Source organism: Chiloscyllium plagiosum, chromosome 1 (assembly GCF_004010195.1).
Source record: "Chiloscyllium plagiosum isolate BGI_BamShark_2017 chromosome 1, ASM401019v2, whole genome shotgun sequence".
In the NCBI taxonomy this organism is placed as follows: domain Eukaryota; kingdom Metazoa; phylum Chordata; class Chondrichthyes; order Orectolobiformes; family Hemiscylliidae; genus Chiloscyllium; species Chiloscyllium plagiosum.
Genome location: NC_057710.1, coordinates 77,654,514 through 77,678,570, shown reverse-complemented (window position 1 = coordinate 77,678,570; position 24,057 = coordinate 77,654,514). Strand labels below are relative to the sequence as shown.

At 40.8% G+C, this 24,057-nt stretch overlaps 1 protein-coding gene across 1 annotated transcript in view; it reads left to right on the top strand.

The window, feature by feature from the left end:
* The window catches only part of LOC122549780 (melatonin receptor type 1A-like), a 61,104-nt gene extending 39,282 nt beyond the window's left edge, over positions 1-21,822 (top strand). Inside the window, exon 2 of the mRNA XM_043689807.1 lies at positions 20,888-21,822. Within this exon, the coding sequence (XP_043545742.1) occupies positions 20,888-21,756 (869 nt within the window). The 3' untranslated portion in view covers positions 21,757-21,822. The remainder of the gene's footprint in view (positions 1-20,887) is intronic.
* The last annotated feature ends 2,235 nt before the right edge of the window (positions 21,823-24,057 follow it).

Sequence of the window (24,057 nt, the reverse complement as noted above, 5' to 3'; positions counted from 1 at the left end):
TTCAGTTGCCTGATTTTTCACTGGCTTTTCAATCACAGTAGGCAGTACTCCTACCTAGGAACCAGCTAAATTGTTAGCATGGACAAATTGTTTTCTAGTAGTCTTACCATGACTTCCTCACTTTTTACTGGACACACTAACTTCACTCTACATAATTAAGCGCTTATGTCTCACTGTGAATTCGCATTACTAGCAAGCGTCCTTCAGTGGTATATATCTCCTCGTCTTTCAACATCAAAGATTTAGCAGATCCGGTATCTCTTAACATTGTAACCTCTTTATGTGCTGCTCCTGATATATGCGAGTTAACTTCACCTTCACAAATATATGGTTTAAGAAGGTTTGGCATTTCCTCCTTAACCAACCTCTGGCCAGGTTGTACATTCTGGTGCAGCTTTTTAGCCTCCACTGTGCTTTCCATTACCACTCCATCAAAATTCACTGTCTTATCCTGTTTCCCTACATCTGGCTTACCAGTGCTTTTTCTAACTCACCTTCACTGTGATTTAATCTGGCCTACTTTATTGCAGTGAAAACACCAGAGCTTTTTAACTTCCCTTTCCCCTTCAAGGGTTTCCTTTTTATCCTGTGGTAGGTTATCATTATAATCTTCAACGGGATCTACTTTTCCCTTACCACATGAGGAATTGTCTTTTCCCCAATTTCTATCCCTCACGGATTAGAATTGATGTTGGAAGCCAAACTTTGATTTATGGAACAACTCATAATATCAGTTGCTAATCGTGCTGTTTTCATTCTGCTCTTCCACATGAGTTCTCACTACTTCAGGAAGTGAATTTTTGAACTCCTCCAAAATAACCATCTCTCGAAGGAGGTCATAGGTTTGCTCCATTTTTAATGCCCTTATCCACCCATCAAAATTATTTTGCTTGATCCTTTCAAACTCTATGTAGGTTTAATCAGGGTCCCTCCTTAGATTCCTCAAACATTGTCTGTAGGCTGTTGGCACAAGCTCATATGTACTTAAAATGGCTTTCTTCACCTCCTCATACTCCCCAATTTCCTCCTCTGATAGTGATGTGAATGCCTCACTAGCTCTACCTACACGTTTTGTTTGGATCAACAAAACCAACATGGACACTGGCCAGTTCGTTTGTTTAGCCACCTTCTCAAATGAGATGAAAAAGGTTTCCATATCCTTCTCCTCAAATGTAGGCACTGCTTAGATATATTTGAACAGATCCTCACCAGGCCTTTGGCTGCCAAGGATTTGCTCACTCTCTTCCTCACTAAGCTTACCTTCAGCCTTCATCTCCATCCTTTTAAGCTGCCTTTCCTGTCTAAGTGGCAATTTGTGAAGTTCAAACTCCTCTCTTTCTTCCTTTCTTGTCTTTCCTTTTCTTTTTGTTCTGCTAAAGCAAGTCTGCCTGCTCGGGCCTCTCATTCTTTTTCCTCCGCTTTTACTCATAATGCAAACAGTTTCATTTCTTTTTCTCTTTCTTTTTCTTTTGCCACAAACTCAAGCTGCTTGATTTTCAATTGAATTTTAGCCATCTCCAAAGATAACATTTCCAGCAAATCTAAATGCTAAGCTATTGTTGTAACGATCTCTCCCTTTCTTATAGATGAAGGTTAACTCCAGCTCCAGCTTGTCTGCCAATTCCAGCAGCTTTTCCTAGTTCACCTTTTGGAAAGCCCCCAAAGTCACTTCTTCCACCCCCAGAAAACTCTTAGTGACTGAAAGAGCCATTAGTACACCAAGCGCTGTCTAAACCAACCGAATTCAACAACTGGAACAAAAGACACTAACATTTATCAGTCCAAAAAGCCTAATCCCAAACTGGAACCATTGAATAAATCCCTCAAAGTGCCTGCAATCTATTGTGGACCAGACCAGGCCCCCTCAAAACATTTCAAGACGGTAGCCCAGACCCTAACTTTGCTAGATGTTTTAAGCAGGTATGATGTGGATATTCCAGGAGTGATGCAGCTGGTCTAACACTCAGTTTTAAACAAAACCGAATTTATTTACAAACTACTGAAACACAACCAAAAGGAAATAGAATTTAAAATAATAACAATTTGAAAACCCAACCAACTTGATATTCCCCACAACTTAACAAACAGCTGTGCCAATTTCCTGCAACATCCCATAAAGCGATCATTGGTTGAAACATGGGACCTCTTTTTTTCCCAGTAGCTTCTTGGGGTCCCCAGCTAAAGCTAAACCAAAACTAGAAAAATCTTTGAAGTGGGAGAACTGGCTACTCCCTATTCATTGGACAAGTGTTGTTCTTAAAAGAAACCCTGAAAGCCTTTTCTGACTGTTGACTCAGGCAGCATCTGTTAGCCATTATTAAAGTAGCCATTTCAGACATTTCGGCTCAGCCTTTACAATCGCTTTTGAAAAAAAAACTAAGGACAGACTAACCTTGTTAAAGGAACAGCATCATCACAATGGTCAAAAATAATATATCATTGCCAGGAACAAAAAAATGTAAGTAACCTCTTTCAACCCTTTTGATTTTACTCTTGATCTACAGACTTTGTTCCTTTCTCTGTTCTCCATCCACAATATTCTGGAAAATCTATCTCATCTGTTTTTCATCTGTTTAAATTTGGATCAGTAATTAATTACATCCTAACAGTAAAAATTGAAGCATTTGTTTGAATAAATAAGTTTTTGGCTTTTTTTATTCATGAAACCTGGTGTGAGTTTATTTTATCTTAGTCACAATTAGACATTAACCATTCTAGTGACTGAATTAGGCATTTCCCTCATTTGTGACAACTTGTAGAATAGTAGGGATTGATTTTGTAGTGCGCTTTTTCAGACAAGGTTTTGACAGAAGCAGCATTATCTTTTTGTGGGCATCTACTTTCACTGCAATTTTAATAAGGCAGAACTTCCTGACATGTACCAGACTCTATAAGCATCATTTATATACACATTTACTTAACTTCCAAGTGTCCCACTGCAGAAATGCTAAGAAAATCTTCAGCATTGCTTTTTCTGCCATGAGTACACCTATTAAATTTTAGTTCATACAGTTTTTCTTCAAAACGTCATGACTCAAGCCTGGCTTTTAACCTTATATAGTCCCATTGGGGGACAATGTTTTAGAATCATAGAATCCCTATAGTGCAGAAAGAATCCATTTGGCCCATGAATCTGCAGTGACCTTCTGAAGAGCAGCCACCCAGAATGCACCCTGTCTCTGTAACCCCACATTTACCATGGCCAATCCACCCAACTTGCACGTCTTTGGACTGTGGAAGGAAACTGAAGCACCTGGCAGAAGTCCACGCAGACATGGGGAGAATGTGCAAACTCCGCACAGACAGTCCGTCCATGTGAGAGGGTTCGCTGCGTCATATCTGACAGCCTTGTGTATGTTCCAAATTTTCTCCAGTTTTATAACTGGATTGTTAACTGTAATTAACTTGTCTTCTGATTTGTTTGTAGCCACCAAAACATTCCGATCGTGTGGGTTTCTGCTCCTGGTAGCATTCCTGGTCCATACTTTATTTCTTGATCTTGATAAGCTCCATCACTCCACTTGCCTTCTATCTCTTTTTGAAATATTACTGTTTGATGGCCATCTCCTTTAAATAAGATTCATTTCATAGTTTTGTGGCCTATTTCCACGGCCACATGTGCTCCCAAACCTATTGTTTGATGCCAGATAGCAGTCAATGTTTTAGAACTTTAAAAATATTTAAGAAAACCTCCACATTTATATAGTGCCTTTATGACCACCAGATGTCTCAAAGTGCTTCACCGTAAGACATCGAAGTAGAAGATGGCCTTTCGGCCCATCATGTTCACTGCACAATTCAATGAGATTGTGGTTTATCTGATAACCTTCAACTCCAATTTCCTGGCTTTTCCCAATAACCCTTGATTCTGTTACTGATTAAAAATCTGTCTGTCTGAACAATGAATATGAACAACACAACAGTGACACCTTATTGTGGTAAATAGATTCACTACCCTCTTGGCTTTTAAGAACTATTAAAAGGAATTATGAAAAGAAACTTGCCAGGGACATCAAAATCAATAAGAGGAAATGTTATAGTTAGATAAAGGGAAAGTGGGTGGTCAGGAGCAATTTTTACCTACTACAGATTGTAAGTGGGGATATTGTCAATGACTATGGGGAAATGGCAGACATACTGAATAATTTGTTTGCCTCAGTATTTGCAATAGAAAAGGAGGATAGCTTGCTGGAAGTCCCAGGTAAACCAATAACAGACCGGGAACAGGGACTGAATATGGTAATGCGGAAATTAATTGAATTAAGACAAATCCTCCGGACCGAACTGTTTCCATCTGAGGGTGTTAAAAGAAGTAGGGGAGTACATTGTAGGTGCTCTTACTATCATCTTTCATGTCATTCCAATTTTTACAAAGGGTGGAAGAGAAAAAACAGGAAATTGCAGAGCAGTTAGCCTAACACCTGCAGTGAGGAAATTGTTAAGTCTGTAATCAAGAATGGGGTAACTGAACACCTTGAGATTTCTCAGTTAATCAGGGAGAGCCAACATGAACCTGACAAACCTCATTTTTTGAAGAGGTAACTAAGGTATTGGAGAGGGGAGTGTCTATGGATATTGTTAATATGGACTTCCAGAAGGCATTTGATAATGTCCCACATATAAGACTGCTAACTATGATAGAAGGCCATGAAATTGAGGGCTAATTACTGACGTGGCTGGGTGGCAGGTGACAGAAAGTAGGGATAATGGATGACAACTCAAATTGGCAGGACGTGACCAGTAGTCTGTGTTAGGACTCCAATTATTCACACTATTTAGTGATAACTTGGATAATAGCATAGAAAATTCTCTCTCTAAATTTGCTGATAACAGCATTATAGACAATGTGCATGACAGCACAAAATTACAAAAAGGGTATTGATGAATGAATGGGCAAATCTGTGGCAGATGGAGTTCATTGTAAGCAAATGTGAGGTTATCCATTTGAATCACAAAATGATTGATCAGCATAATTTCTGGATGGTATGAAATTAACTACAATGGATGTTCAAAGAGACTTTTGAGTTCAGGTACGTAGATCTTCAAAATGTCATGAATAGGTGCAAAAAATTTAATAAAATGCTGGCTTTTGTAGCTAGAGGACTGGAGTGTAAGGATGCAGAAGTTATGCTGCAGCAAGACAAAACCCTAGTTAGAACTGTCCTGGAGTACTATGAGCAGATTTGGACACCACACCTTAGGAAAGGGAAAGCGACAGGGAGTATGGAGTCAAGTAGAACGGTGGCGCAGTGGTTAGCACTGCTGCCTCACAGAGTCAGGAACCCGGGTTCAACTCCTGCCTTGGGCAACTGTCTGTGTGGAGTTTGCACATTCTCCCCGTGCGTTATCATGGGTTTCCTCCGGGTGCTCTGGTTTCCTCCCACAGTCTAAAGATGTGCAGGTTAGGTGAATTGGCCGTGATAAATTACCCGTGGCATTAGGTGAAGAGGTAAATATAGGGGACTGGGTCTGGGTGGGTTGCACTTCGGAGGGTCCGTGTGGACTTGTTGGGCCGAAGGGCCTGTTTCCACACTGTAATCTAAAAATAAGTGGCAGGTTAGCATGTGTGTAGTGTTTAAGTTCAAGGAAAACTAGGAATAAAGCAAAAAGGAAGGATAACTTAGGATATACCACCAGAGATGTTGGAAATCGTGAGGATAAGAAAATTAGCATTAAGGCACTTTACCTGAATGCTCGTAGTATTCGCGACAAAGTAGATGAATTAACGGCACAAATCATCGTGGATGATTATAATGTGGTAGGCATCACAGAGACATGATTTCAGGGGGTTCAGGACTGGCACTTCAAGGATTTACAACTTATTGAAAAGACGGGGAGGTGGGCAGGGGAGGTGGGGTTGCCTTGTTAGTTAAGAATGAATTTAAATCTGTGGCTTTGAATGACATAGGGTCAGATGATGTGGAGTCTGTGTGAGTGGAGTTAAGGAACCACAAAGGCAAAAAAGCCACAATAAGAGTTATGTTCAGACCTCCCAGCAGTGGTCAGGACCAGGGGTGCAAGATGTACCAGGAACTAGATAGGGCATGTCAGAAAGGCAACGTCAAAGTGTTCATAGGGGACTTCAATATGCAGGTGGACTGGGTGAATGTTGAATTGAATTGAATTGAACTTATTGTCACGTGTACCAAGGCACACTGAAAAGCTTTGTCTTGCGAGGAATACTTGCAAATCACATAGTTAAGTAGCAAAGATAAGTAAGTAATAGGTAAACAGCAGCAAACAGCAGCAAAAACAAAAACACAGGTACGTGCGAGTTTGTGAGTCCATTCAGTTTTCTAACAACAGTAGGGTAAAGACTGTTACGAAACCGGCTGGTGCATGTGTTCAGGTTTCTGTACCTGCTCCCCAATGGTAGAGGTTGTAGAAAAACATTGCCAGAGTGGGATGGATCTTTGAGAATGCTGGAGGCCTTTCCTTGGCAGTGAGCCTGGTAGATGGATCCTATAGATGGGAGGTTGGCCTTTGTGATTGTTCGGGCTGAGTTCACCACTCTCTGTAACTGTCTCTGAAGAGTCCAAAAAAGCTTGTGTTGGATGACCACTCCCAGGAACTCGACACTCTCCACTCATTCCACCTCTGTGCTATTAATGTGTAGGGATACATGAATAACATCCCGCCGAAAATCAATAATGAGTTCCTTGGTTTTGCCGGCATTGAGAGCTAGTTGTTCTCAGTGTACCATTTTTCCAGGTCTTTCTCCTCCTACCTCCCGTCTCTAGTCTGTTTCATCGCCTTCTGAGATTCTACTGACTATGGTGGTGTCATCAGTGAACCTGTAAATGGCATTCATCTGGTATTTGGCGACACATGAGTACATGTGAGTACAGTAGGGGGTTGAATACGCATCCCTGGGGAGGTCCAGTGCTGAGTGTTAGTGAAGATGAAATATTGTCCCCAGTCTTCACTGATTGTGGCCTGTGGATCAGGAAACTGAGGATCCAGTTGCAGAGTGGAGCTTAGTCCGAGATCACTAAGTTTAGTAATCATCTCGAGGGGATAATAGTGTTGAAGGCTGAACTGTAGTCAATGAGTAGGATTCTTACGTAGATGTTCTTGGTGTCAAGATGTTCTAGGGAGGAGTGAAGGGCAAGTGATATTCCATCTGACGTGGATCTCTTGGTCCGATAGGCAAATTAGAGTGGGTCAAGAGTAGTGGGAAGGCTGGAGTTGATAAGTGCCATGACCAACTTTTCAAAGCACTTCATGACCACCGAAGTTAGGGCCACTGGGCAGTAGTCATTGAGACATGCTGCGTGAGCTTTCTTAGGCACAGGGATGATGTTGGCCCTCTTGAAACAGGCAGAGACAGTGGCCTGCTGCACGGACAGGTTGAAGATGTCCAAGAAGACCTCTGCCAGTTGATCTGTGCATGCTCTGAGTGCATGGCCTGGTACTCCGTCTGGTCCCATCACTTTCCTTGGATTCACGCAAGGAAAACTGATCTGACCTCTGACTGTTGGGATAAATTCATCAGGACTTGTCAGAATAGATGTTTTCTCTCCGCCAAAATTCTGCTCAAAACGAGAATAAAAGGTGTTGAGATGTTTGGGAGAGATATGTCATCGTCTGCCTCTTTTTAGAACCTGTGATGTCATTCAGTCCTTGCCATAGTCACTGGTGTCTGTCTGGGTCTTTAGTTTGGATCAGTATTGTTCCTTGGCTGTCTTAATGGCTCTGCGAAAGTCATACCTGGATTCCTTATATTTGAGTGGGTCTCCTGATCTGAAGGCCTCACACCTGGTTTTTAGCAGGTTCTGTATGCCCTGATTCATCCAGGGTTTCCTGTTGGGGAACACCCGGATTGGCTTCCTCAGTCTGCAGTCCTCCACACACTTGCTGATAAAGTCTGTGACGGTGGCGTACCCGTCCAAGGTACTTGTGGACTGTTTGAACACAGCCAATCAGTCAATTCCAGACAGCACTGGAGCTGATCCTCTGCCTCCTCCAATCAGCACTGGGCCTGTATCTGCGAGGGGGTCTCCTGCTTGAGCTTTTGCCTATAAGTCGGGAGAAGAAGCACGGCATTGTGGTCGGAGTTCCTGAAATGAGGGTGGGAGATGGAGCGGTAGGCATCATTCACAGTGGTGTAGCAGTGGTCTAAAATGTTCAAGTCCCTGGTGGAGCAGGTAATCTTCTGGTGGAGCAGGTAATGTCCTCAACCTTTGCTTGTGGTGGTACGTACACAGCATTTAGTTTCGCAGCAGTAAATTCCCATGGTAGATTGAAGGGGTGGCACTTGATGGTGAGGAATTCAAAGTTTTGGGGAGCAATGGCTGCCCAGATTGCAATGTCCATCCACCACAACTTGTTGATAAAAAAGCAAACCCCTCCACCCTTTGTCTTACCTGAGGACTGGGTATGGTCCATACAATGGATAAAAAAACCATCAGCCTGAAGTACGCAGATGGGAATGGATGGGTTGAGCCAGGTTCTGTGAAGCAGAGTGCACAGCAGTCCCACAGTGCACGCTGGAAGCTGAGCTGTGATCTGAGTTCATCCATCTTGTGCTGCAGCGATTGTACGTTTGCTAGGAGTAAGCTAGGAAGGGGGGGGGGGGGGGGTGCCTCAAAACCACATACTCTCAGTCTTACTAGCAAGCCAGCATGCTTACCTTGCTTCTTCGCAGGTTTCTTATTTTTGAGTGGTCTGGTGGTCTGGATTGGATTGAGTGGAGTGGATTGTGACAGTTAGGTGATCCTTCCTCGGACCCTGTGGAGCAGGTAGGTTGCAGTTTCATGTATTTTTGCAGAGAGTCTGCTTCGGACCCAGTGTAGCAGGTAATTTACTCTGTAGTTTTTTACTGGAGGGCGTTTGCTTAGGATCCAGTGGAGAAGTTCCTTGTTTCAGTTGCTGCCGATTTGCTGCTCCAGGTCCAACCACATTGTTTTGGAGAAGTGTTTGGGCTGCTCTCCAGGTACGTTCTGATAGATTTCATGTCCGGCAGGTGTCTTATGGGGCCAGGGGTATTTTGTGTCGGTTCTCCTTCCTGGGGCAGGTCTCTCAAGTCCCTCCATTTTCCAGCAGGCCCCAAGCCTGGGGCTCACCTAGGTTGCATCTGGCTGACCTGGTGGGGTGTTTGGATGGGTCATGGGCACCACGTGGTCTGCTACCTTCATCCAGTAAACTGGCTTTGAGGATCAGCGGAGCTTCAAACCTGTGAGTTTAGATAAAATATATTTATTTTTAAAAGTATGCTATTAAGTTTAAAGAGTGTAGGAATAGGAAACTTAGATCCGCATGCAGGAGCTTGCAAGGGAGTTGACCATATCCAGTGCCATCTTGCATCCAACTATTGCCGGTAGATCCAAAGAAAGGGAATTCGTGGAATGCTTTCAGGATCGCTTTTTCGAACAGCTTCTGATGGACTCCACAAAGGAGCAGGCTATTCTGGACTTAGTGCTATGTAATGAGCCAGAGTTTATGAAAGATCTTAAAGTAAGGGAACACTTAGGAGGCAGCGATCATAATATGATAGAGTTCAGTCTGCAATTTGAAAGAGACAAGGCAAAATCAGATGTAATGGTGTTGCAGTTAAACAAAGGTAATTACAGGGGCATGAGAGAGGAACTGATGAAAATCGAACTGGAAGCAGAGCCTAGCAGGGAAGACAGTGGAGCAACAATGGCAGGAGTTCCTGGGTGAAATTGAGGACACAGCAGAGGTTCATCCCAAAGAAAAGGGGGGGACTGGGTGAGATTATACAGCCATGGCTGACAAATGAATTCAGGGAACGTATCAAAGAAAAAGAGAGAGCCATAAAGTGACCAAGAGCACTGTGAAATCAGAAGATTGGGAAGACTACAAAAACAAAAAGAAGATAACAAAGAGAGAAATAAGGAAGGAGAGGATCAAATATGAAGATAAGCTAACCAGTAATATTAGAAATGATAGTAGAAGTTTCTTTCAATACATAAGAAACAAACGGGAGGCAGAAGTAGACATTGGGGCGCCCCAAATTGATGCAGGAAGGCGAGTGATGGGAGATAAGGAAATGGCTGAAGAACTTAATAAGTACTTTGTGTCAGTCTTCACAGTGGAAGACAGGAGTAATATCCCAATAATAAGGAGAGTCAAGGGACAGAGTTGATTATGGTAGCCATTACAAAAGAGAAAGTACTAGAAAAGCTATAAGATCTAAAAATTGATAAACCTCCTGGCCCTGATGGGCTACATCCAAGAGTTCTGAGAGAGGTGGCTGAAGAAATAGCGGGACGCTGGTTGTAATCTTTAAAAAATCACTGAAGTCAGGAAAAGTCCCAGATGATTGGAAAATCCCTGTTAAAACCCCCTTGTTCAAGAAAGGATCAAAACAAAAGATGGAAAATTGGAGGCCAATTAGCCTAAATTCGGTTGGTAAAACTTTTAGAATCCATCATTAAGGATGAGATTTCTGAATTCTTGGAAGGACAGAGTCAGATTAGAACAAGTCAGCATGGATTTAGTAAGGGGATGTCGTGCCTGACAAACCTGTTAGAATTCTTTGAAGAGGTAACAAGTAGGTTAGACCAGGGAAACGCAGTGGATCTTATTTATCTAGACTTCCAAAAGGCCTTTGATAAGGTGCCTCGTGGGAGGCTGCTGGGTAAGGTGAGGGCCCATGGTATTTGAGGTGAGCTACTGGCATGGATTGGGGATTGGCTGCCTGACAGAAGACAGCGAGTTGGGATAAAAGGTTCTTTTTCGGAATGGCAGCTGGTGACAAGTGGTGTCCCACAGGGTTCAGTGTTGGGGCCGCAGCCGTTCACTGTATATATTAATATATATTCTATATTAAATAGTACTCAGACCCCTTGGCATCATGGTAGCCCACAAACCCACCAATACACTCAAACAGCAGCAAATGAACTTGAAAGACCCTATAGAGACAATGGGCAAAACTAAAGTCATTTACAAAATACCGTGCAAGAACTGTAACAAACACTACATTGGACAAACAGGCAGAAAACTAGCCACTAGGACACATGAACATCAACTAGCCACAAAAAGACATGACCCTCTCTCACTAGTATCCTCACATACGGATGAGGAAGGACGCCATTTCGACTGGGACAACACATCTATCCTAGAACAAGCCAAACAAAGAAACGCACAAGAATTCCTAGAAGCATGGCATTCCAACCGGAACTTTATCAACAAACACGAGTTCGACCCCATCTACCACCCCCTGAGAAAAGGAACAGGAAGTGACTTCACCACAGGAAATGACATCACTAACCCAAAGAAACCCAAATATATAAATCGAAAGCTGGAATTTTCAGCATTGCTTCGCCTGAAGCCCACTGAAGATGTTATCTAGGAAGGTAACGAGATGTCTGGAAATGAACCTCCAAGCTCAGCGAGCAAACTTACATCCACATACTGGCACTGGAGCCGAGATTCACATGGATGATCCCTGGAATGGTAGGCCTAACATTCAATGAACGTCTGTGGATCCTGGGATTGTATTCATTAGAGTTTTAAAGGTTGAGGAGAGATCTAATAGAAAATTACAAAATAATGCATGGTTTAGAAAGGGTGAACGCTTGGAAATTGTTTCTGTTAGGTGGGGAGACTAGGACCCATGGGCACAGCCTTAGAATTAGAGAGGGTCATTAGAATGGAAATGAGGAGACATTTCTTCAGCCAGAGAGTGTTGGGCCTGTGGAATTCATTGCCACAGAGTGCAGTGGAGGCCGGGGCGTTAAATGTCTTCAAGGCAGAGATTGACAAATTCTTGATCTCACAAGGAATTAAGAGATATGGGGAGAGTGTGGGTAAGTGGCGTTGAAATGCCCATCAGCTATGATTCAATGGTGGAGTGGACTCGATGGACTGAATGGCCTTCCTTCCACTCCTATGTCTTATGGTGTTATGGAAAAATATGGAGAGTGTACAACACAGGTTTACAAAAATAGTGTTGGGACTACAGGCATAAAATTATAAGGAGAGATTACACAAATTAGGCTTGTTTTCATTAGAATTTAGAAGGTTAAGATGTGGTTTGATTGAAGACAGGTTAGAAAGCTTGAACACGTGCAACAACAGGTTCAGGACTAGTGACTTCCCAGCCATTATTAGACTGATGAATGGACTCTCTAACTTATCTTGCTAATGTTAATCTTGCCTAGTGCACACTCTGTGCAGCGTAACCTGTATGCCTCTGTCTAATATTTTTTCTCACCCTGTGACCTCTATGTCCTTGCTTACTATGATCTGCCTGTACTGCTTGTAAAAAAGCTTTTTGCTGTAGTTTGGTACACATGACTATAATTACATCAAATCAAATAAAGATAAACTATTGCCTCTGGATGGGGATTCTAGAACAAGGGGGCATTGTCTGAGAATTACAGCCAGACCATTCAGTAGAGATTTTAAGGAGCACTTCGACACATGAAGGTAGATTTTTGAAACATTACCACAACTGGCAGTTGATGCTAGATCAGTAGTTAACTTTAAAGCTGAGATACAGATTTTTTTTTTGTTCAGCAAAGGTATTAATGGATATGGGCCAAAGGCAGGTATATGGAATTAGGCCACAGATCAGCCATGAACTCACTGAATGTTGGAACAGGCTAAAGCTGCAGAATGGCCTACCCATGCTCCAATGTTTCCCTGTGCCCGAAAATACCACAAGGCTTGCAATACAAAGGCTAGACTTGTACTCACTGATTTAATGTGAATTTGAATCTCTCTAGGGTTATGGGGTCAGCATGTATTAACCTCCTTTGCCAGTTTTCTAGCACGTCTGCCGTGTTAAAAGGAAACAGTATTTTAGGCAGAAGGAGTTAAATATTAAAGTGTAGCAAAAGATTGGGGAATTAACAGGACAATGTAAGTGTTTAGTTAAGATTTCTATCGAGATCAAAAACTTAAAAAGAGATGTGAATTTCCAGTGAAATGATCACACAAGATTTCATATTATGAGATTTTTACTGAAACAAACAAATTAAAATCGGCATAGACTACCATTAATCAGTAGACAACTGACACACCAAACTACAGGAATGGTGTCCTAATTAACTTCTGAACAATAGAAAAGTTCATGTCACATTTGTGCATTAGGCAAGACTCTGATTGAAGTCCGGTGCCCTTTCCTTTCTCTAACAGGAGCCGTCTTCCTGCTTTACCTGAGTGAATATTCCAGCATCTTTTGAAACAAAGTTTTCTTCAATTAAATAAAACAAAGAACTACAGATGCTGAAGATCTGAAGCAAAAACAGAAATTCTTGGAGAAACTCAATAGGTTTGACAGCATCTGTTGGGAAGAAAGCAGAGTTAACGTTTTGAGTCTGGTGATTCTTCATTAGAACTCCTTCACTTAACTTATGTTTTATCAAATGTGATTCTCACTGCCTCTTCCTTTGAGTCAATATTTTAAAATTTGCACCTAATATTGGAAGAGTTTGAATTTGTGGTTCTGTTTCACAAGAAGCAAGCCACATGGGTTTGTCTCTATATGATTTAGCAGGAGGTCATGTTGATTGTTCTGCAGGCAGATCTCAGAGGAAGCCTCATTTTCATCTCCAAATTACTTAATTTTACCTTGTATTAATGAAACCCTTCAAACTATAATCATGTCATAAAGTTAAGCTTCCACAGCAGTTTGTCATGCTAAACTGGTTATTGAGTTACCATAGTAACTGTTTTTTGTGTGATATAGATTCATAGATTCACTGAATTGTTACAGCACAGGAGGAAGCTATTTGGCTCATTGTAGTGTCGTCTCACAATTGTGAAAGGTCTTCCATCAGAAGGTATAACCAGGATAGCTGAAGAGCTGCAAAATATAACATGAGAAGACCACAATTTAATTGTGACAAACTTCTAAATTTACATGAATAACAAGAACAGCAGCAGCAACTTGTGATATAAAATTCTCAGATCTCCACTGAAATGTCAGTCACATGGCAAACAAATGCCACATTGCAACCACTCTAATATTACAAAAAAACACTGGTTATTGACAATGTGCACTGGTGGATTTCATAGATGCCCCACTGACACAGCTTCCTATTGCTCCTTCATTGAAGTGCACCTTCTTCATAAAGATCTGCTCACTAAAGTCCTCACTGAACCTGTGCTGTTTATACTTGCTTTGGGGAGGTGTGTGAGCCATTTTTAAATGATGGATCAATTAATTTTTTATATTCTTTATCTATACCTTAAACATTTTCCTGTACCTACTTGTTTCTGAGAAGATATCAATGCAATGAAGATTTTGGAAATTATTACAAAAGATATAGCAATGCACTTAGAAAATTTCAAGGTATTCAGACAGAGTCAACATGGTTTCGTGAAATGGAAATCATATTTAACCAATTTATTTGAGGATGTAACTTGTGCTGTGGATAAGGAGGGACTAAGTGATGGAGGTGGAACAGTAGCTCAGTAGTTAGCACTGCAGCCTCACAGTACCAGGGACCCCGGTTTGATTCCAGCCTCAGGCAACTGTCTGTGTGGAGTTTGCACATCCTCCCCATGTCTGTGTGGGTTTCCTCTGGGTGCTCTGGTTTCCTCCCACAATCCAAAGATGTGCTGGTTAGGTGGATTGGCCATGCTAAATTCTCCAAAATGTTAGGTGTATTAGTCAGGGGGAATGTAGAGAAATCAGGGAATGGTTCAGGGTGGGTTACTCTTCAGAGGGTCAGTGTGGACTTGCTGGGCCAAAGGGCCTGTTTCCACACTGTAGAGATTCTAAGTTCTGTACTTATATTTCCAGAAGGCATTCGATAATGTGTAACGTAAACAGTTATTTAGGAAAGTAAATGCTCATAACATAAGGGATAATATTTTGACATTGATAGAAGTTTGGCTACCTAAATGGGAACAGAGAAACAGCATGAATGAGTCTTTATCTAGTTAGCAAAATGTAAAGTGGTTGTAGGGATCAGTGCTCAACATTCTTACAATTTATATAAATCACTTGACCATTGGGACCGAAGTTATCGTTGTTAAATTTGCTGATGACAAAAAGATGGATAAGAAAGTAAATTATACAGAAGACATAATGAGGCCTCAAAAAGATGTAGCTAAGTTAAGTGAGTTAGAAAAGATCTGGCAAATGGATTATAATCTGAAAAAAATTCATAATCTTTTTAATTGACTTGTTTGAAGGGACAATAGGTATGGTTGCTGTAATTGCTCATGACACAAGAATAGGTAGAAAAGTAAGTTGTGAACAGGACATGAAGATAATACAGAAATATAAGTGATTAGACAAAGAACAGCATGTGATAGAATATGTGCACATAATGCTGAGGTGGACATCTCAAAATGCAGCAGAGTTCATCAATAGAAAAGTTTTCCATTCTATTAATGTGTGAGTGCCTTCTGATCACTGGTACCAATTCTTAGATGTTTGCACCTGGGACCCTAGAGCTGCTATGATTCCTACATCCTTGAGAACTCACATGTTCCCTCTGCTTTTGAGTGACTAGACTTCTGAGGAGAAGGAGAATGAGGATTTTGAACTGCAGATACATTACAGAGGTCTTGGGCACTACAAGTCTAACAGGCTTAGTTGACTTCCGGTCCCAGTAGATGAGAGCTGGGTACAGTGGTTACTCATTAACTGTAAAATACATATTGCTCACATACAGGCAGTTTATTTGTAATGCAGCTCCTGCTTCACCTTTGGTGCTTGTAAATAAGGGCTACGCTTTTGAATCATTTGAAAGTAATAGCCCCTCATAGAACAATGATAAGTTGCTGGGCTTTTACAGGCATTGGCAAAAGGATAGTGGTAACATAGGGAGGTTTGAAAGATAGCATATAGCTAAGCACTGGTGAATAGCATGGCCTGGCATACAAGGAAGATGTGAGAATGTGCAGTATCAGTATATGTTTATTTTTTAAATAGTTCAACAACTGGTTTGTATAGGGGGCTGCATGGCATGCTCTGTTCCTATATTTTCAGTTGGCTATGAAAGCTCAAAACTCGCTAAGCTTAAAATAGAGCCTAGAAAGTGAATCCCTCAATATAAACTGTGTCATCTACATTTTTCAAGCACTTAGAATTCTTAAAAAAATGTAGAAAAAAGACTGTCAGTAGACCAAAGCACTTTGCCTAATGGCATGAAAACTGCTGTTTCGTGAAGCAGAGAGAAGATTGCGCTTTTTGTCAGCTATGGCTCAGTTGATATGACTTTCACATCCCACTCCAGAGAATTAAGCACAAAACTTCTAGGCTGATACTCCAGTGCAATTCTGAAGGAACCTGCATTAATGGAGGTGCTGGCTTTTGTATGATCCATTAAACTGAGACCCTGGCTACCCTTCCCATTGAGTATTAAAAAAATCCTAGTGGTACTATTTTGGAAAAGCACAGGGAAGCTATGTTATAGAATGTCACAAAATCCATTATAAAATTCCAAGCATTCTGTGATGCTTTTTCACAACAGACTTCTAACAGTGCAACGATGGAAAAGCAAGCTTCCAATCAGATTCAAAGAGTGCATGGCTTACTCCTGCTCCTATGTTAATATGCTGTTGCAGCATTTGTGGAGAAAGACAGCCAGTGTTAAACTTACAAGGCTTTGATATTTACAAGTTAAATGCTATAGCTGTTTCTCTCCACAGATGCTGCCAGAGAAGCTGACTCTTTCCAGCATTTTCTGTTTTTATTTCTGGTTGGAATATTTCTGGAGGTTTGATCACATGGCATTCTAACCACATGATATCCAAGCATTTGATGCCTCATCACATGACATTAGATTATGTGACTTCTGCCAATGACATTGCATTTACTTTATAAAGGTTGTGCTTACCATAATTTAATATTTTTACTTATGATTTTTGTGCCAGCAGTTATTGTTTGAAATGTTCTAAAAATTTGAAGGCTGCCTTTGGTCAGATGAAGATAGTGAAGAGGAGATCAAGGACTGGGATCTGAGGGAAGGGAATTAGAGAACAGCAAGGAGGTTGAGTCAGGTATGGGGAACTGAAAAAAATGAGGGTGAGAGATCAAAGATGAGATTACAGGGGATAGCCCTGATTGACATTTTCCACAGCTCCAAGCTGCACTCACACACAAAAAAAAAATCAGACTATCAAGCCATAAATCTGGAACTCTTTCCCTAATGACATTGTCTGTCTACCCACATGAAATAGACTTCAAAGTTTTAAGTTGGTAACTCACCACTACCTCCTCAAGATGGACCCGGGATGGACAATAAATGCTGGCCCAACCAGTGACACCCGCATCCCATTAAGTAATTATAAAAAGAAGAAAAGAGGCTGCTATCTAAATTTCAGTGGTTTATGACAGTTATCTCAGTGTGCTCTTTCCTCTCTGTGCCATTGTACTGTATAAAACTGGAATCAAGCTGATTAAATGCAAAAAAAGCTATTTGAGACCTTGAAGGAATAGATGCTGAGTGGCTGATTCCCAGCACTGGAGAATCTAAAGCCAGGCAGCATAATCTTCGGTTAAGAGGTCAGATATTTAGAAACAAGATGAAGAGAAATTTCTTCACTCAATGCATTGTGAATCTTTGCAATTCTGTGCTGCAGGGGACTGTCAATGCTCAATCGTAGTCAATACACAAGACTGAGATTGATTAAGTTTTGAACGCTAAAGGAACTCAAAGACCAGAAAATATAGAAGCACTTGTAAGCCATTCAACCCATCAAGTCTGTTTCACCATTCAATGCAAGCATCTCTGATCAACTCCACGTTCTTGTCTTTTCACTATAACTTTGATCACTTACTAACTAAAGATCTGTGTCTATCTCAGCCATGAATAGACTTAGTTGCCCAACCTCAATAGCTCTTTGCGGAAAAAAAATTCATGGGGATTCATTATATGCTGAGAGAAGAAATTCCTCCTAATCTCCTAAATCTTAAATTTGTGCACCCTTATTCTGAGATTATGCCTTCTGGTCCTAGACTGTCATACAAGTGGAAACAATCTTTCAACACCTACCTTGTCAAGTTCCCTAATAATCTTGGACATTTCAATAAGCCTCTTATTCTTCTAAATTCCAGTCAGTACAGGCCCAACCCACTCATCCTCTCCTCATAAGACAACCTTTCCATACCTGACTTCAGTCTAGTCAACATTTGTAGAAGGCCTCCAAGATTTGTGATGCAGAGTAACACTAACAGCACTTGTTCAATTCCTGCACCAGGTTACCATGAAGGAATCTCCTTCTCAGCCTTTCCCCTCCCCTGAGGTGTGGTTAAACCAATACCAGTCATCTCTGTCCAATGAGAAAGCAGCCCTATGTTCCAGTTGGGCTTTTTATATGTTTTTATATCTCCCTCCACAGCAGGTGGACTGCAGTGGTTTAAGAAGTTAGCTCACCACCACCTTCTCATGGGCAACTAAGGACAGGTAATAACTGCTGGCCAGCCAGCAATGTCCGTATCCTACAAAAATGAATTAATAAAACAAAAGATCTTTTCTTAGATAAGGAGCCTAAAGCTGTTTACAGTTTTCCAGGTATATTTTGATTAGTACCTTGTATAGTTTTAGCAAGATCTTCCTACTTTTATCTTCCTCAATCTTTGAAATAAAGACCAATATTCCATATGCCTTTGCTTTATTGTTTTCCTTTATTGGCCAGCGCATTGAGTATAGATGTTGGGGGATCATGTTGCGGCTGTACAGGACATTGGTTAGGCCACTTTTGGAAAATTTCGTGCAATTCTGACCTCCTTCCTCTTGAAAGGATGTTGTGAAACTTGAAAGAGTTCAGAACAGATTTATGAGGATGTTGCCAGGGTTGGAGGCTTTGTGCTATAGGGAGAGGCTGGGGCTATTTTCCCTGGAGTGACGGAGGCTGAGGAGTGACCTTATAGAGGTTTATAAAATTGTGAGATGCATGGATAGGATAAAGAGACAAGCTCTTTTCCCTGGGGTGGGAGAGTTCAGAGCTAGAGGGCATAGGTTTAGTGTGAAAGGGGAAAGATATAAAAGGGACATGAGGGGCAGCATTTTCATGCAGAGGGTGTATGGAATGAGCTCCCAGAGGAAGTGGTGGAGGCTAGTACAATTACAACTTTTGAAAGGCATCTAAATGGGTATATGAATAAGAAGGGTTTAGAGGGATCTGTGCTAAGTGCTGGCAAATGGGACTAGATTAATTTAGGATATCTAGTCAGCATGGACAAGTTGGACTGAAGGGTCTGTTTCTGTGCTGTACACCTCTATGACTCTATTACCTGCCGAACTTTGATACTACCTTTTTGTGATTCACAGTCAAGGACTGCCAAATCCCTCTTTTCGGTAGTTTTCTGCTGTCTTTCTCCATTTAAATAATATTCAGTTCCTCTATCCTTCCAGCCAAAATGCATAACCTAGCATTTTCCCATATTCCATTTGCCAAATTTTGCCCACTCTTAACCTGTCTATATATTTTTTTTAACTCCTCAAAGAATTCAAATAAATTTGTCAGGCATGAGTTCCACTTCAGTAAGAAAGAAAGATGTAAGAAGTAAAAGGAAGTAAGAGAGATGACAAATAGAGAGGAAACGTGTTAATGCAGCAATCTAGCTAATGTTATTGCTCCCTTATCTTATGTTCTTGTAATAATAACAATGTCTTTCAAAAGTAAAAGCAAAAAGCATTTTATTCACACAGAAGTGGAACTTTTCTGCCATAACCTGCGCATAAGAATGTGAATGCTGGCTCAGTTGAAATTTAAAGGCTAATTTTGAAAGATTTTGTTAATTAACTCTATCATGAGGTATTGAGCAAAAGTGGAAAAATGAAGATGAGTTTCAGGTCAGTCATTACCTGATTGAAAGATAGGAAACACCAAAGGAGCTGGATTGCCTTAATAGAGTTATACTGTATGGAAAGAGATCCTTCGGCCCAGCTCGTCCACACCAACCAGGTTTCCTAAACTGAGCTAGTCCCACATGGTGCGTTGGCTTAGTGGTTAGTGCTGCTACCTCACAGTGCTAAGAACACAGGTTCAATCCCACTTTTGGGCAACTGTCTGTGTGGCATTTGCACATTCTCCCGGTGTCTGTGAGAGTTTCCTCCTAGAGTCCAAATGCAGGGTAGGTACATTTAGCTAAATTTCTCATTCTATCCAGAGATATGCTGGCTAGATGGATTAGCCATGGAAAATGGGGATAGGGTAGGGGCCTGGGTGGGATGCTCTTTGGCTTGGACTTGATGAGCTAAATGGCCTGCTTCCATCCTGTAGGGATTCTATGATTTGCCTGTGTTTGGCCCATAAACCTCAAAACTTTCTTATCCAATTACCAGTTTAAATTTTACAGTTGTACCCACCTCTATCACTTCCTCTGGCAGCATATTCCATATATACATCACCCTCTGTGTGATAAAGTTGTTGCTCAGGCCCCTTTTAAATCTTTCCTCTCGCACCTTAACACTATGCCCCCTAGTTTTGGACTACATTGCCTTGCAGAAAAGACTTTGGCTATTCAACCTATCCATACCCCTCATGATTTTATAAACCTCTGCAAGGTCACCTCTCAATTTGCTACACTCCAGAGAAATAAGTTCCAGCCTATCCAACCTCTCCATATTACTCAAACACTTCAGTCTCAGTAATGTCCCTTTAAATCTTCTTTGCACCCTTTCCAGCTTAATAATATGACTGAGAACTCTTGTTCTAGTATTACGTGTTGTCACAACCAATCCTGGACTAAGCACTCAGATTTTTTCAGCAAGTCATCGCGAAACTGGTCACGAAAATTATGTTTTCGGAATAAAATCAATGTTTTAGCTTTCTTAGCTTATATTTTATGGTGCAACACCATTCACCATTAACATTTAAATTAATTTTTAACAAATAATACTTGTTTGTGCAAATATGAACATGTATAATTATTTGCCTTACAAGTAAATATGATGCTTTATATGTAAATATGTGTATTTAACATTCTTTTTCTCTTTCTTTGCTTAAACAGGCAATATATTTGTTGTCAGCCTAGCCGTTGCAGATCTAATAGTGGCAATCTACCCATATCCCATGGTCTTGACATCCATATTTCATAATGGTTGGAATCTGGGCTACATGCATTGCCAAATCAGTGGCTTCCTGATGGGTCTGAGTGTGATCGGATCAATTTTCAATATTACTGGCATTGCCATCAATCGGTATTGCTACATCTGTCACAGTCTGAAGTACGACAAGCTCTACAGTGACAAGAATTCCTTGTGTTTTGTCATCCTCATCTGGATCCTGACGTTTATCGCAATCATCCCAAACCTGTTTGTGGGATCTTTGCAATATGACCAGCGAGTCTACTCTTGTACATTTGTGCAGTCGGTGAGTTCTGCCTACACTGTCTCGGTGGTGTTCTTTCACTTCATCCTCCCCATTGCCATTGTTACATTTTGCTACTTGAGAATATGGGTCCTCGTCATTCAGGTCAGAAGACGTGTGAAGCCAGATATGAAACCCAAGCTGAAGCCCCACGACTTGCGGAACTTTGTGACGATGTTTGTGGTCTTTGTACTCTTCGCTGTTTGTTGGGCACCCCTTAATTTTATTGGTCTTGCCGTGGCTGTCAACCCAGATACAATTGCCCCAAGGATTCCAGAGTGGTTGTTTGTAGCGAGTTACTTCATGGCATATTTCAATAGCTGCCTTAATGCGATTATCTATGGACTTTTGAATCAGAATTTCAGAAGAGAGTACAAAAGAATTATAATCTCTCTGTGCACCGCAAGGATTTTTTTCCCAGAGAGTTCAAATGATGTGCCTGACAGAAATAAAAGTAAACCTTCTCCTGTAATGACAAACAATAATCAAGTGAAGGTAGATTCTGTCTGAATGGTTTATGCATTCACTCCACGTGCCAGCCAATGAATCTTAAACAAAATAGCACATTATGCAGAATCGATGGAAAGCAAAACATATTGTCAATGATTGTTAAACCTATGATTGCATTTATTTCACAAATTAATGAAAACAGTACAATTCTATTGTACATGAGTGACTGATGTTTTTGGAAACAGTAAACTTCATTTGATTATAATCATATCTGTGTCACAATATATACAGAGAGAATATTTATTTTAAGATGATTGATGAATTCTTCACAGAATTAGGAATGAGAATAGGAAATTTCATAACTAGAAGTGAACAGTTGAACTTAAGTATCTTAACTTAGTTTTAATCTATCTGTAAGTTCTCTTACTGGTTTAAAACAAAGACAGAAATTGCTGGATAAACTCAGCAGATCTGCCAGCATCTGAAATCAGATTTAACAGTTTGCATCCAGTGACCCTTGTTCTCTTACAGGATATTTGAGATTGGAAAGAAACAGTGAGCTGAAATCATATTTTGACCACTGCATATTAAATATCTTTGATAAAAATTATATTTACTGAAATGGATTTGAAAATCAGAATGGCTCGCAGTCCAGAGTCTGAAGTGCACAATCAAATTTGAAACTATGTTGTAAAGCACTATCATACTCGGAAGTGACAGAAGGAAGTATTTTAGCATGTTTACCAATTTTGAGAAATGACCAATGTCACTTCATTAGCAAATTACAAAGTATTTTTGAAGAGTCATTAAAAAAGTGAGTTGCCAGTTATAAAGTGAAATGTCTAATTTGGTTAGGGTGCATGCAATTCTTGTATACAAAAATGATTTTAGTTTTACCAAAAGTGCTTTTATAAAGTTTGATATGAAAGTTTTGGCTTCAGTGTAATGAAAAATTTATATGAAATGTTTCTGAAATGCAACTGGTTTTGAAAGTCAAGAGTGCATTATTGCTGATGGGCCAACATATCCTGTATGTACTATTTATGACAGAAGTATTCAGTTCAATTCAATTCAATTATTTTGATATAGTAATTGATCAGTTGATAGGTTTGTGAGTATATTGTGTCAGATGGGAATAAATTCCGTTGGAAGCTAAATTGGGAAGCCTCTTCAAAAAAGCCTTAGAGATTGTAATTGTGATTAATTGATGCCAGCACACCAGCTTCATGTTACCTTCACAATGGAATAATCTCTGCATGGGTCCTCTTGTGGCTCAAGAGTAGTATCCCTATTTCTCGACCTGGATTCCTGGATTCAAGTCCTACCTGTCCCAAGAGACATGTAACAACATCTCTGAACAGCTTGATTAGGTGAAAAAATTCCAGCCAGTTAACCACTCTGCTAATTGGCTGGACTCACAATCAGGGTTATTGTTTGGCACTAAAGCTTGCCAGCTGCTCTTAAAGGAGCAGTGCATTGTAGTTGGATCAGATCACACTGTTCGTGATTAATCTGGGTCAGAGTGAGGAATGGTTCAATAGGGAAGTAGGGCAGCTCTGAGCTTTCCAGCTGCTGCAACAGAGGTCTTGCTGGAGGAGAAGAGATTTCCTGTATGTGCAATGGGAAGGAGACCCACCAGATACAATCAAAATGCAGTGGTAGCAGTGGTGTCCATCCTAAAGGATAGATTAAGTTTAATGTTGCACATGGGAAGATATTTTTTCTAATTAACCTGTTAGGAGGTGTTATTCCGCACTTCTGGACCAGTGGAATTTGAATCTGGGCCTCCTGATTCAGAGATAGGGATACTACAAGTTCACCGTAACAGCCCTAAGAAAAGGCTTTAAATCAACCTGCATTTGGTAAGATGACAAAGACAAATGGTCTGCAGCTGACTGATCTGCATGCTCTGCTGGTAGAATGTCACTAGTAACTACACAAAATAATAATACCTAATACCTACACAATAATAGTAATATCTAGCTTAAAAATATGTTGCTGGAAAAGCGCAGCAGGTCAGGCAGTATCAAAGGAGCAGGAGAATCGACGTTTCGGGCATAAGCCCTTCTTCAGGACCCATGGATTCCAGGGAGAACTAGCCATTTGGATATAGAACTGGCTTGAAGATAGAAGACAGAAAGTGATGGTGGAGGGGTTTTTTTCAGGCTGGAGGTCTGATGCTGGATCCACTGCTTTTTGTCATTTTATATAATTGAATCAGATGTGAATATAGGAGGAATAGTTAGTAAGTTTGCAGATGATGCCATAATTGGAGGTTTAGTGGATTGTGAAGAAAGTCACCTCGGATTACAATGGAACCTCGATCAAATGGACAGAAGGACCAAGGAGTGGCAGATGGAG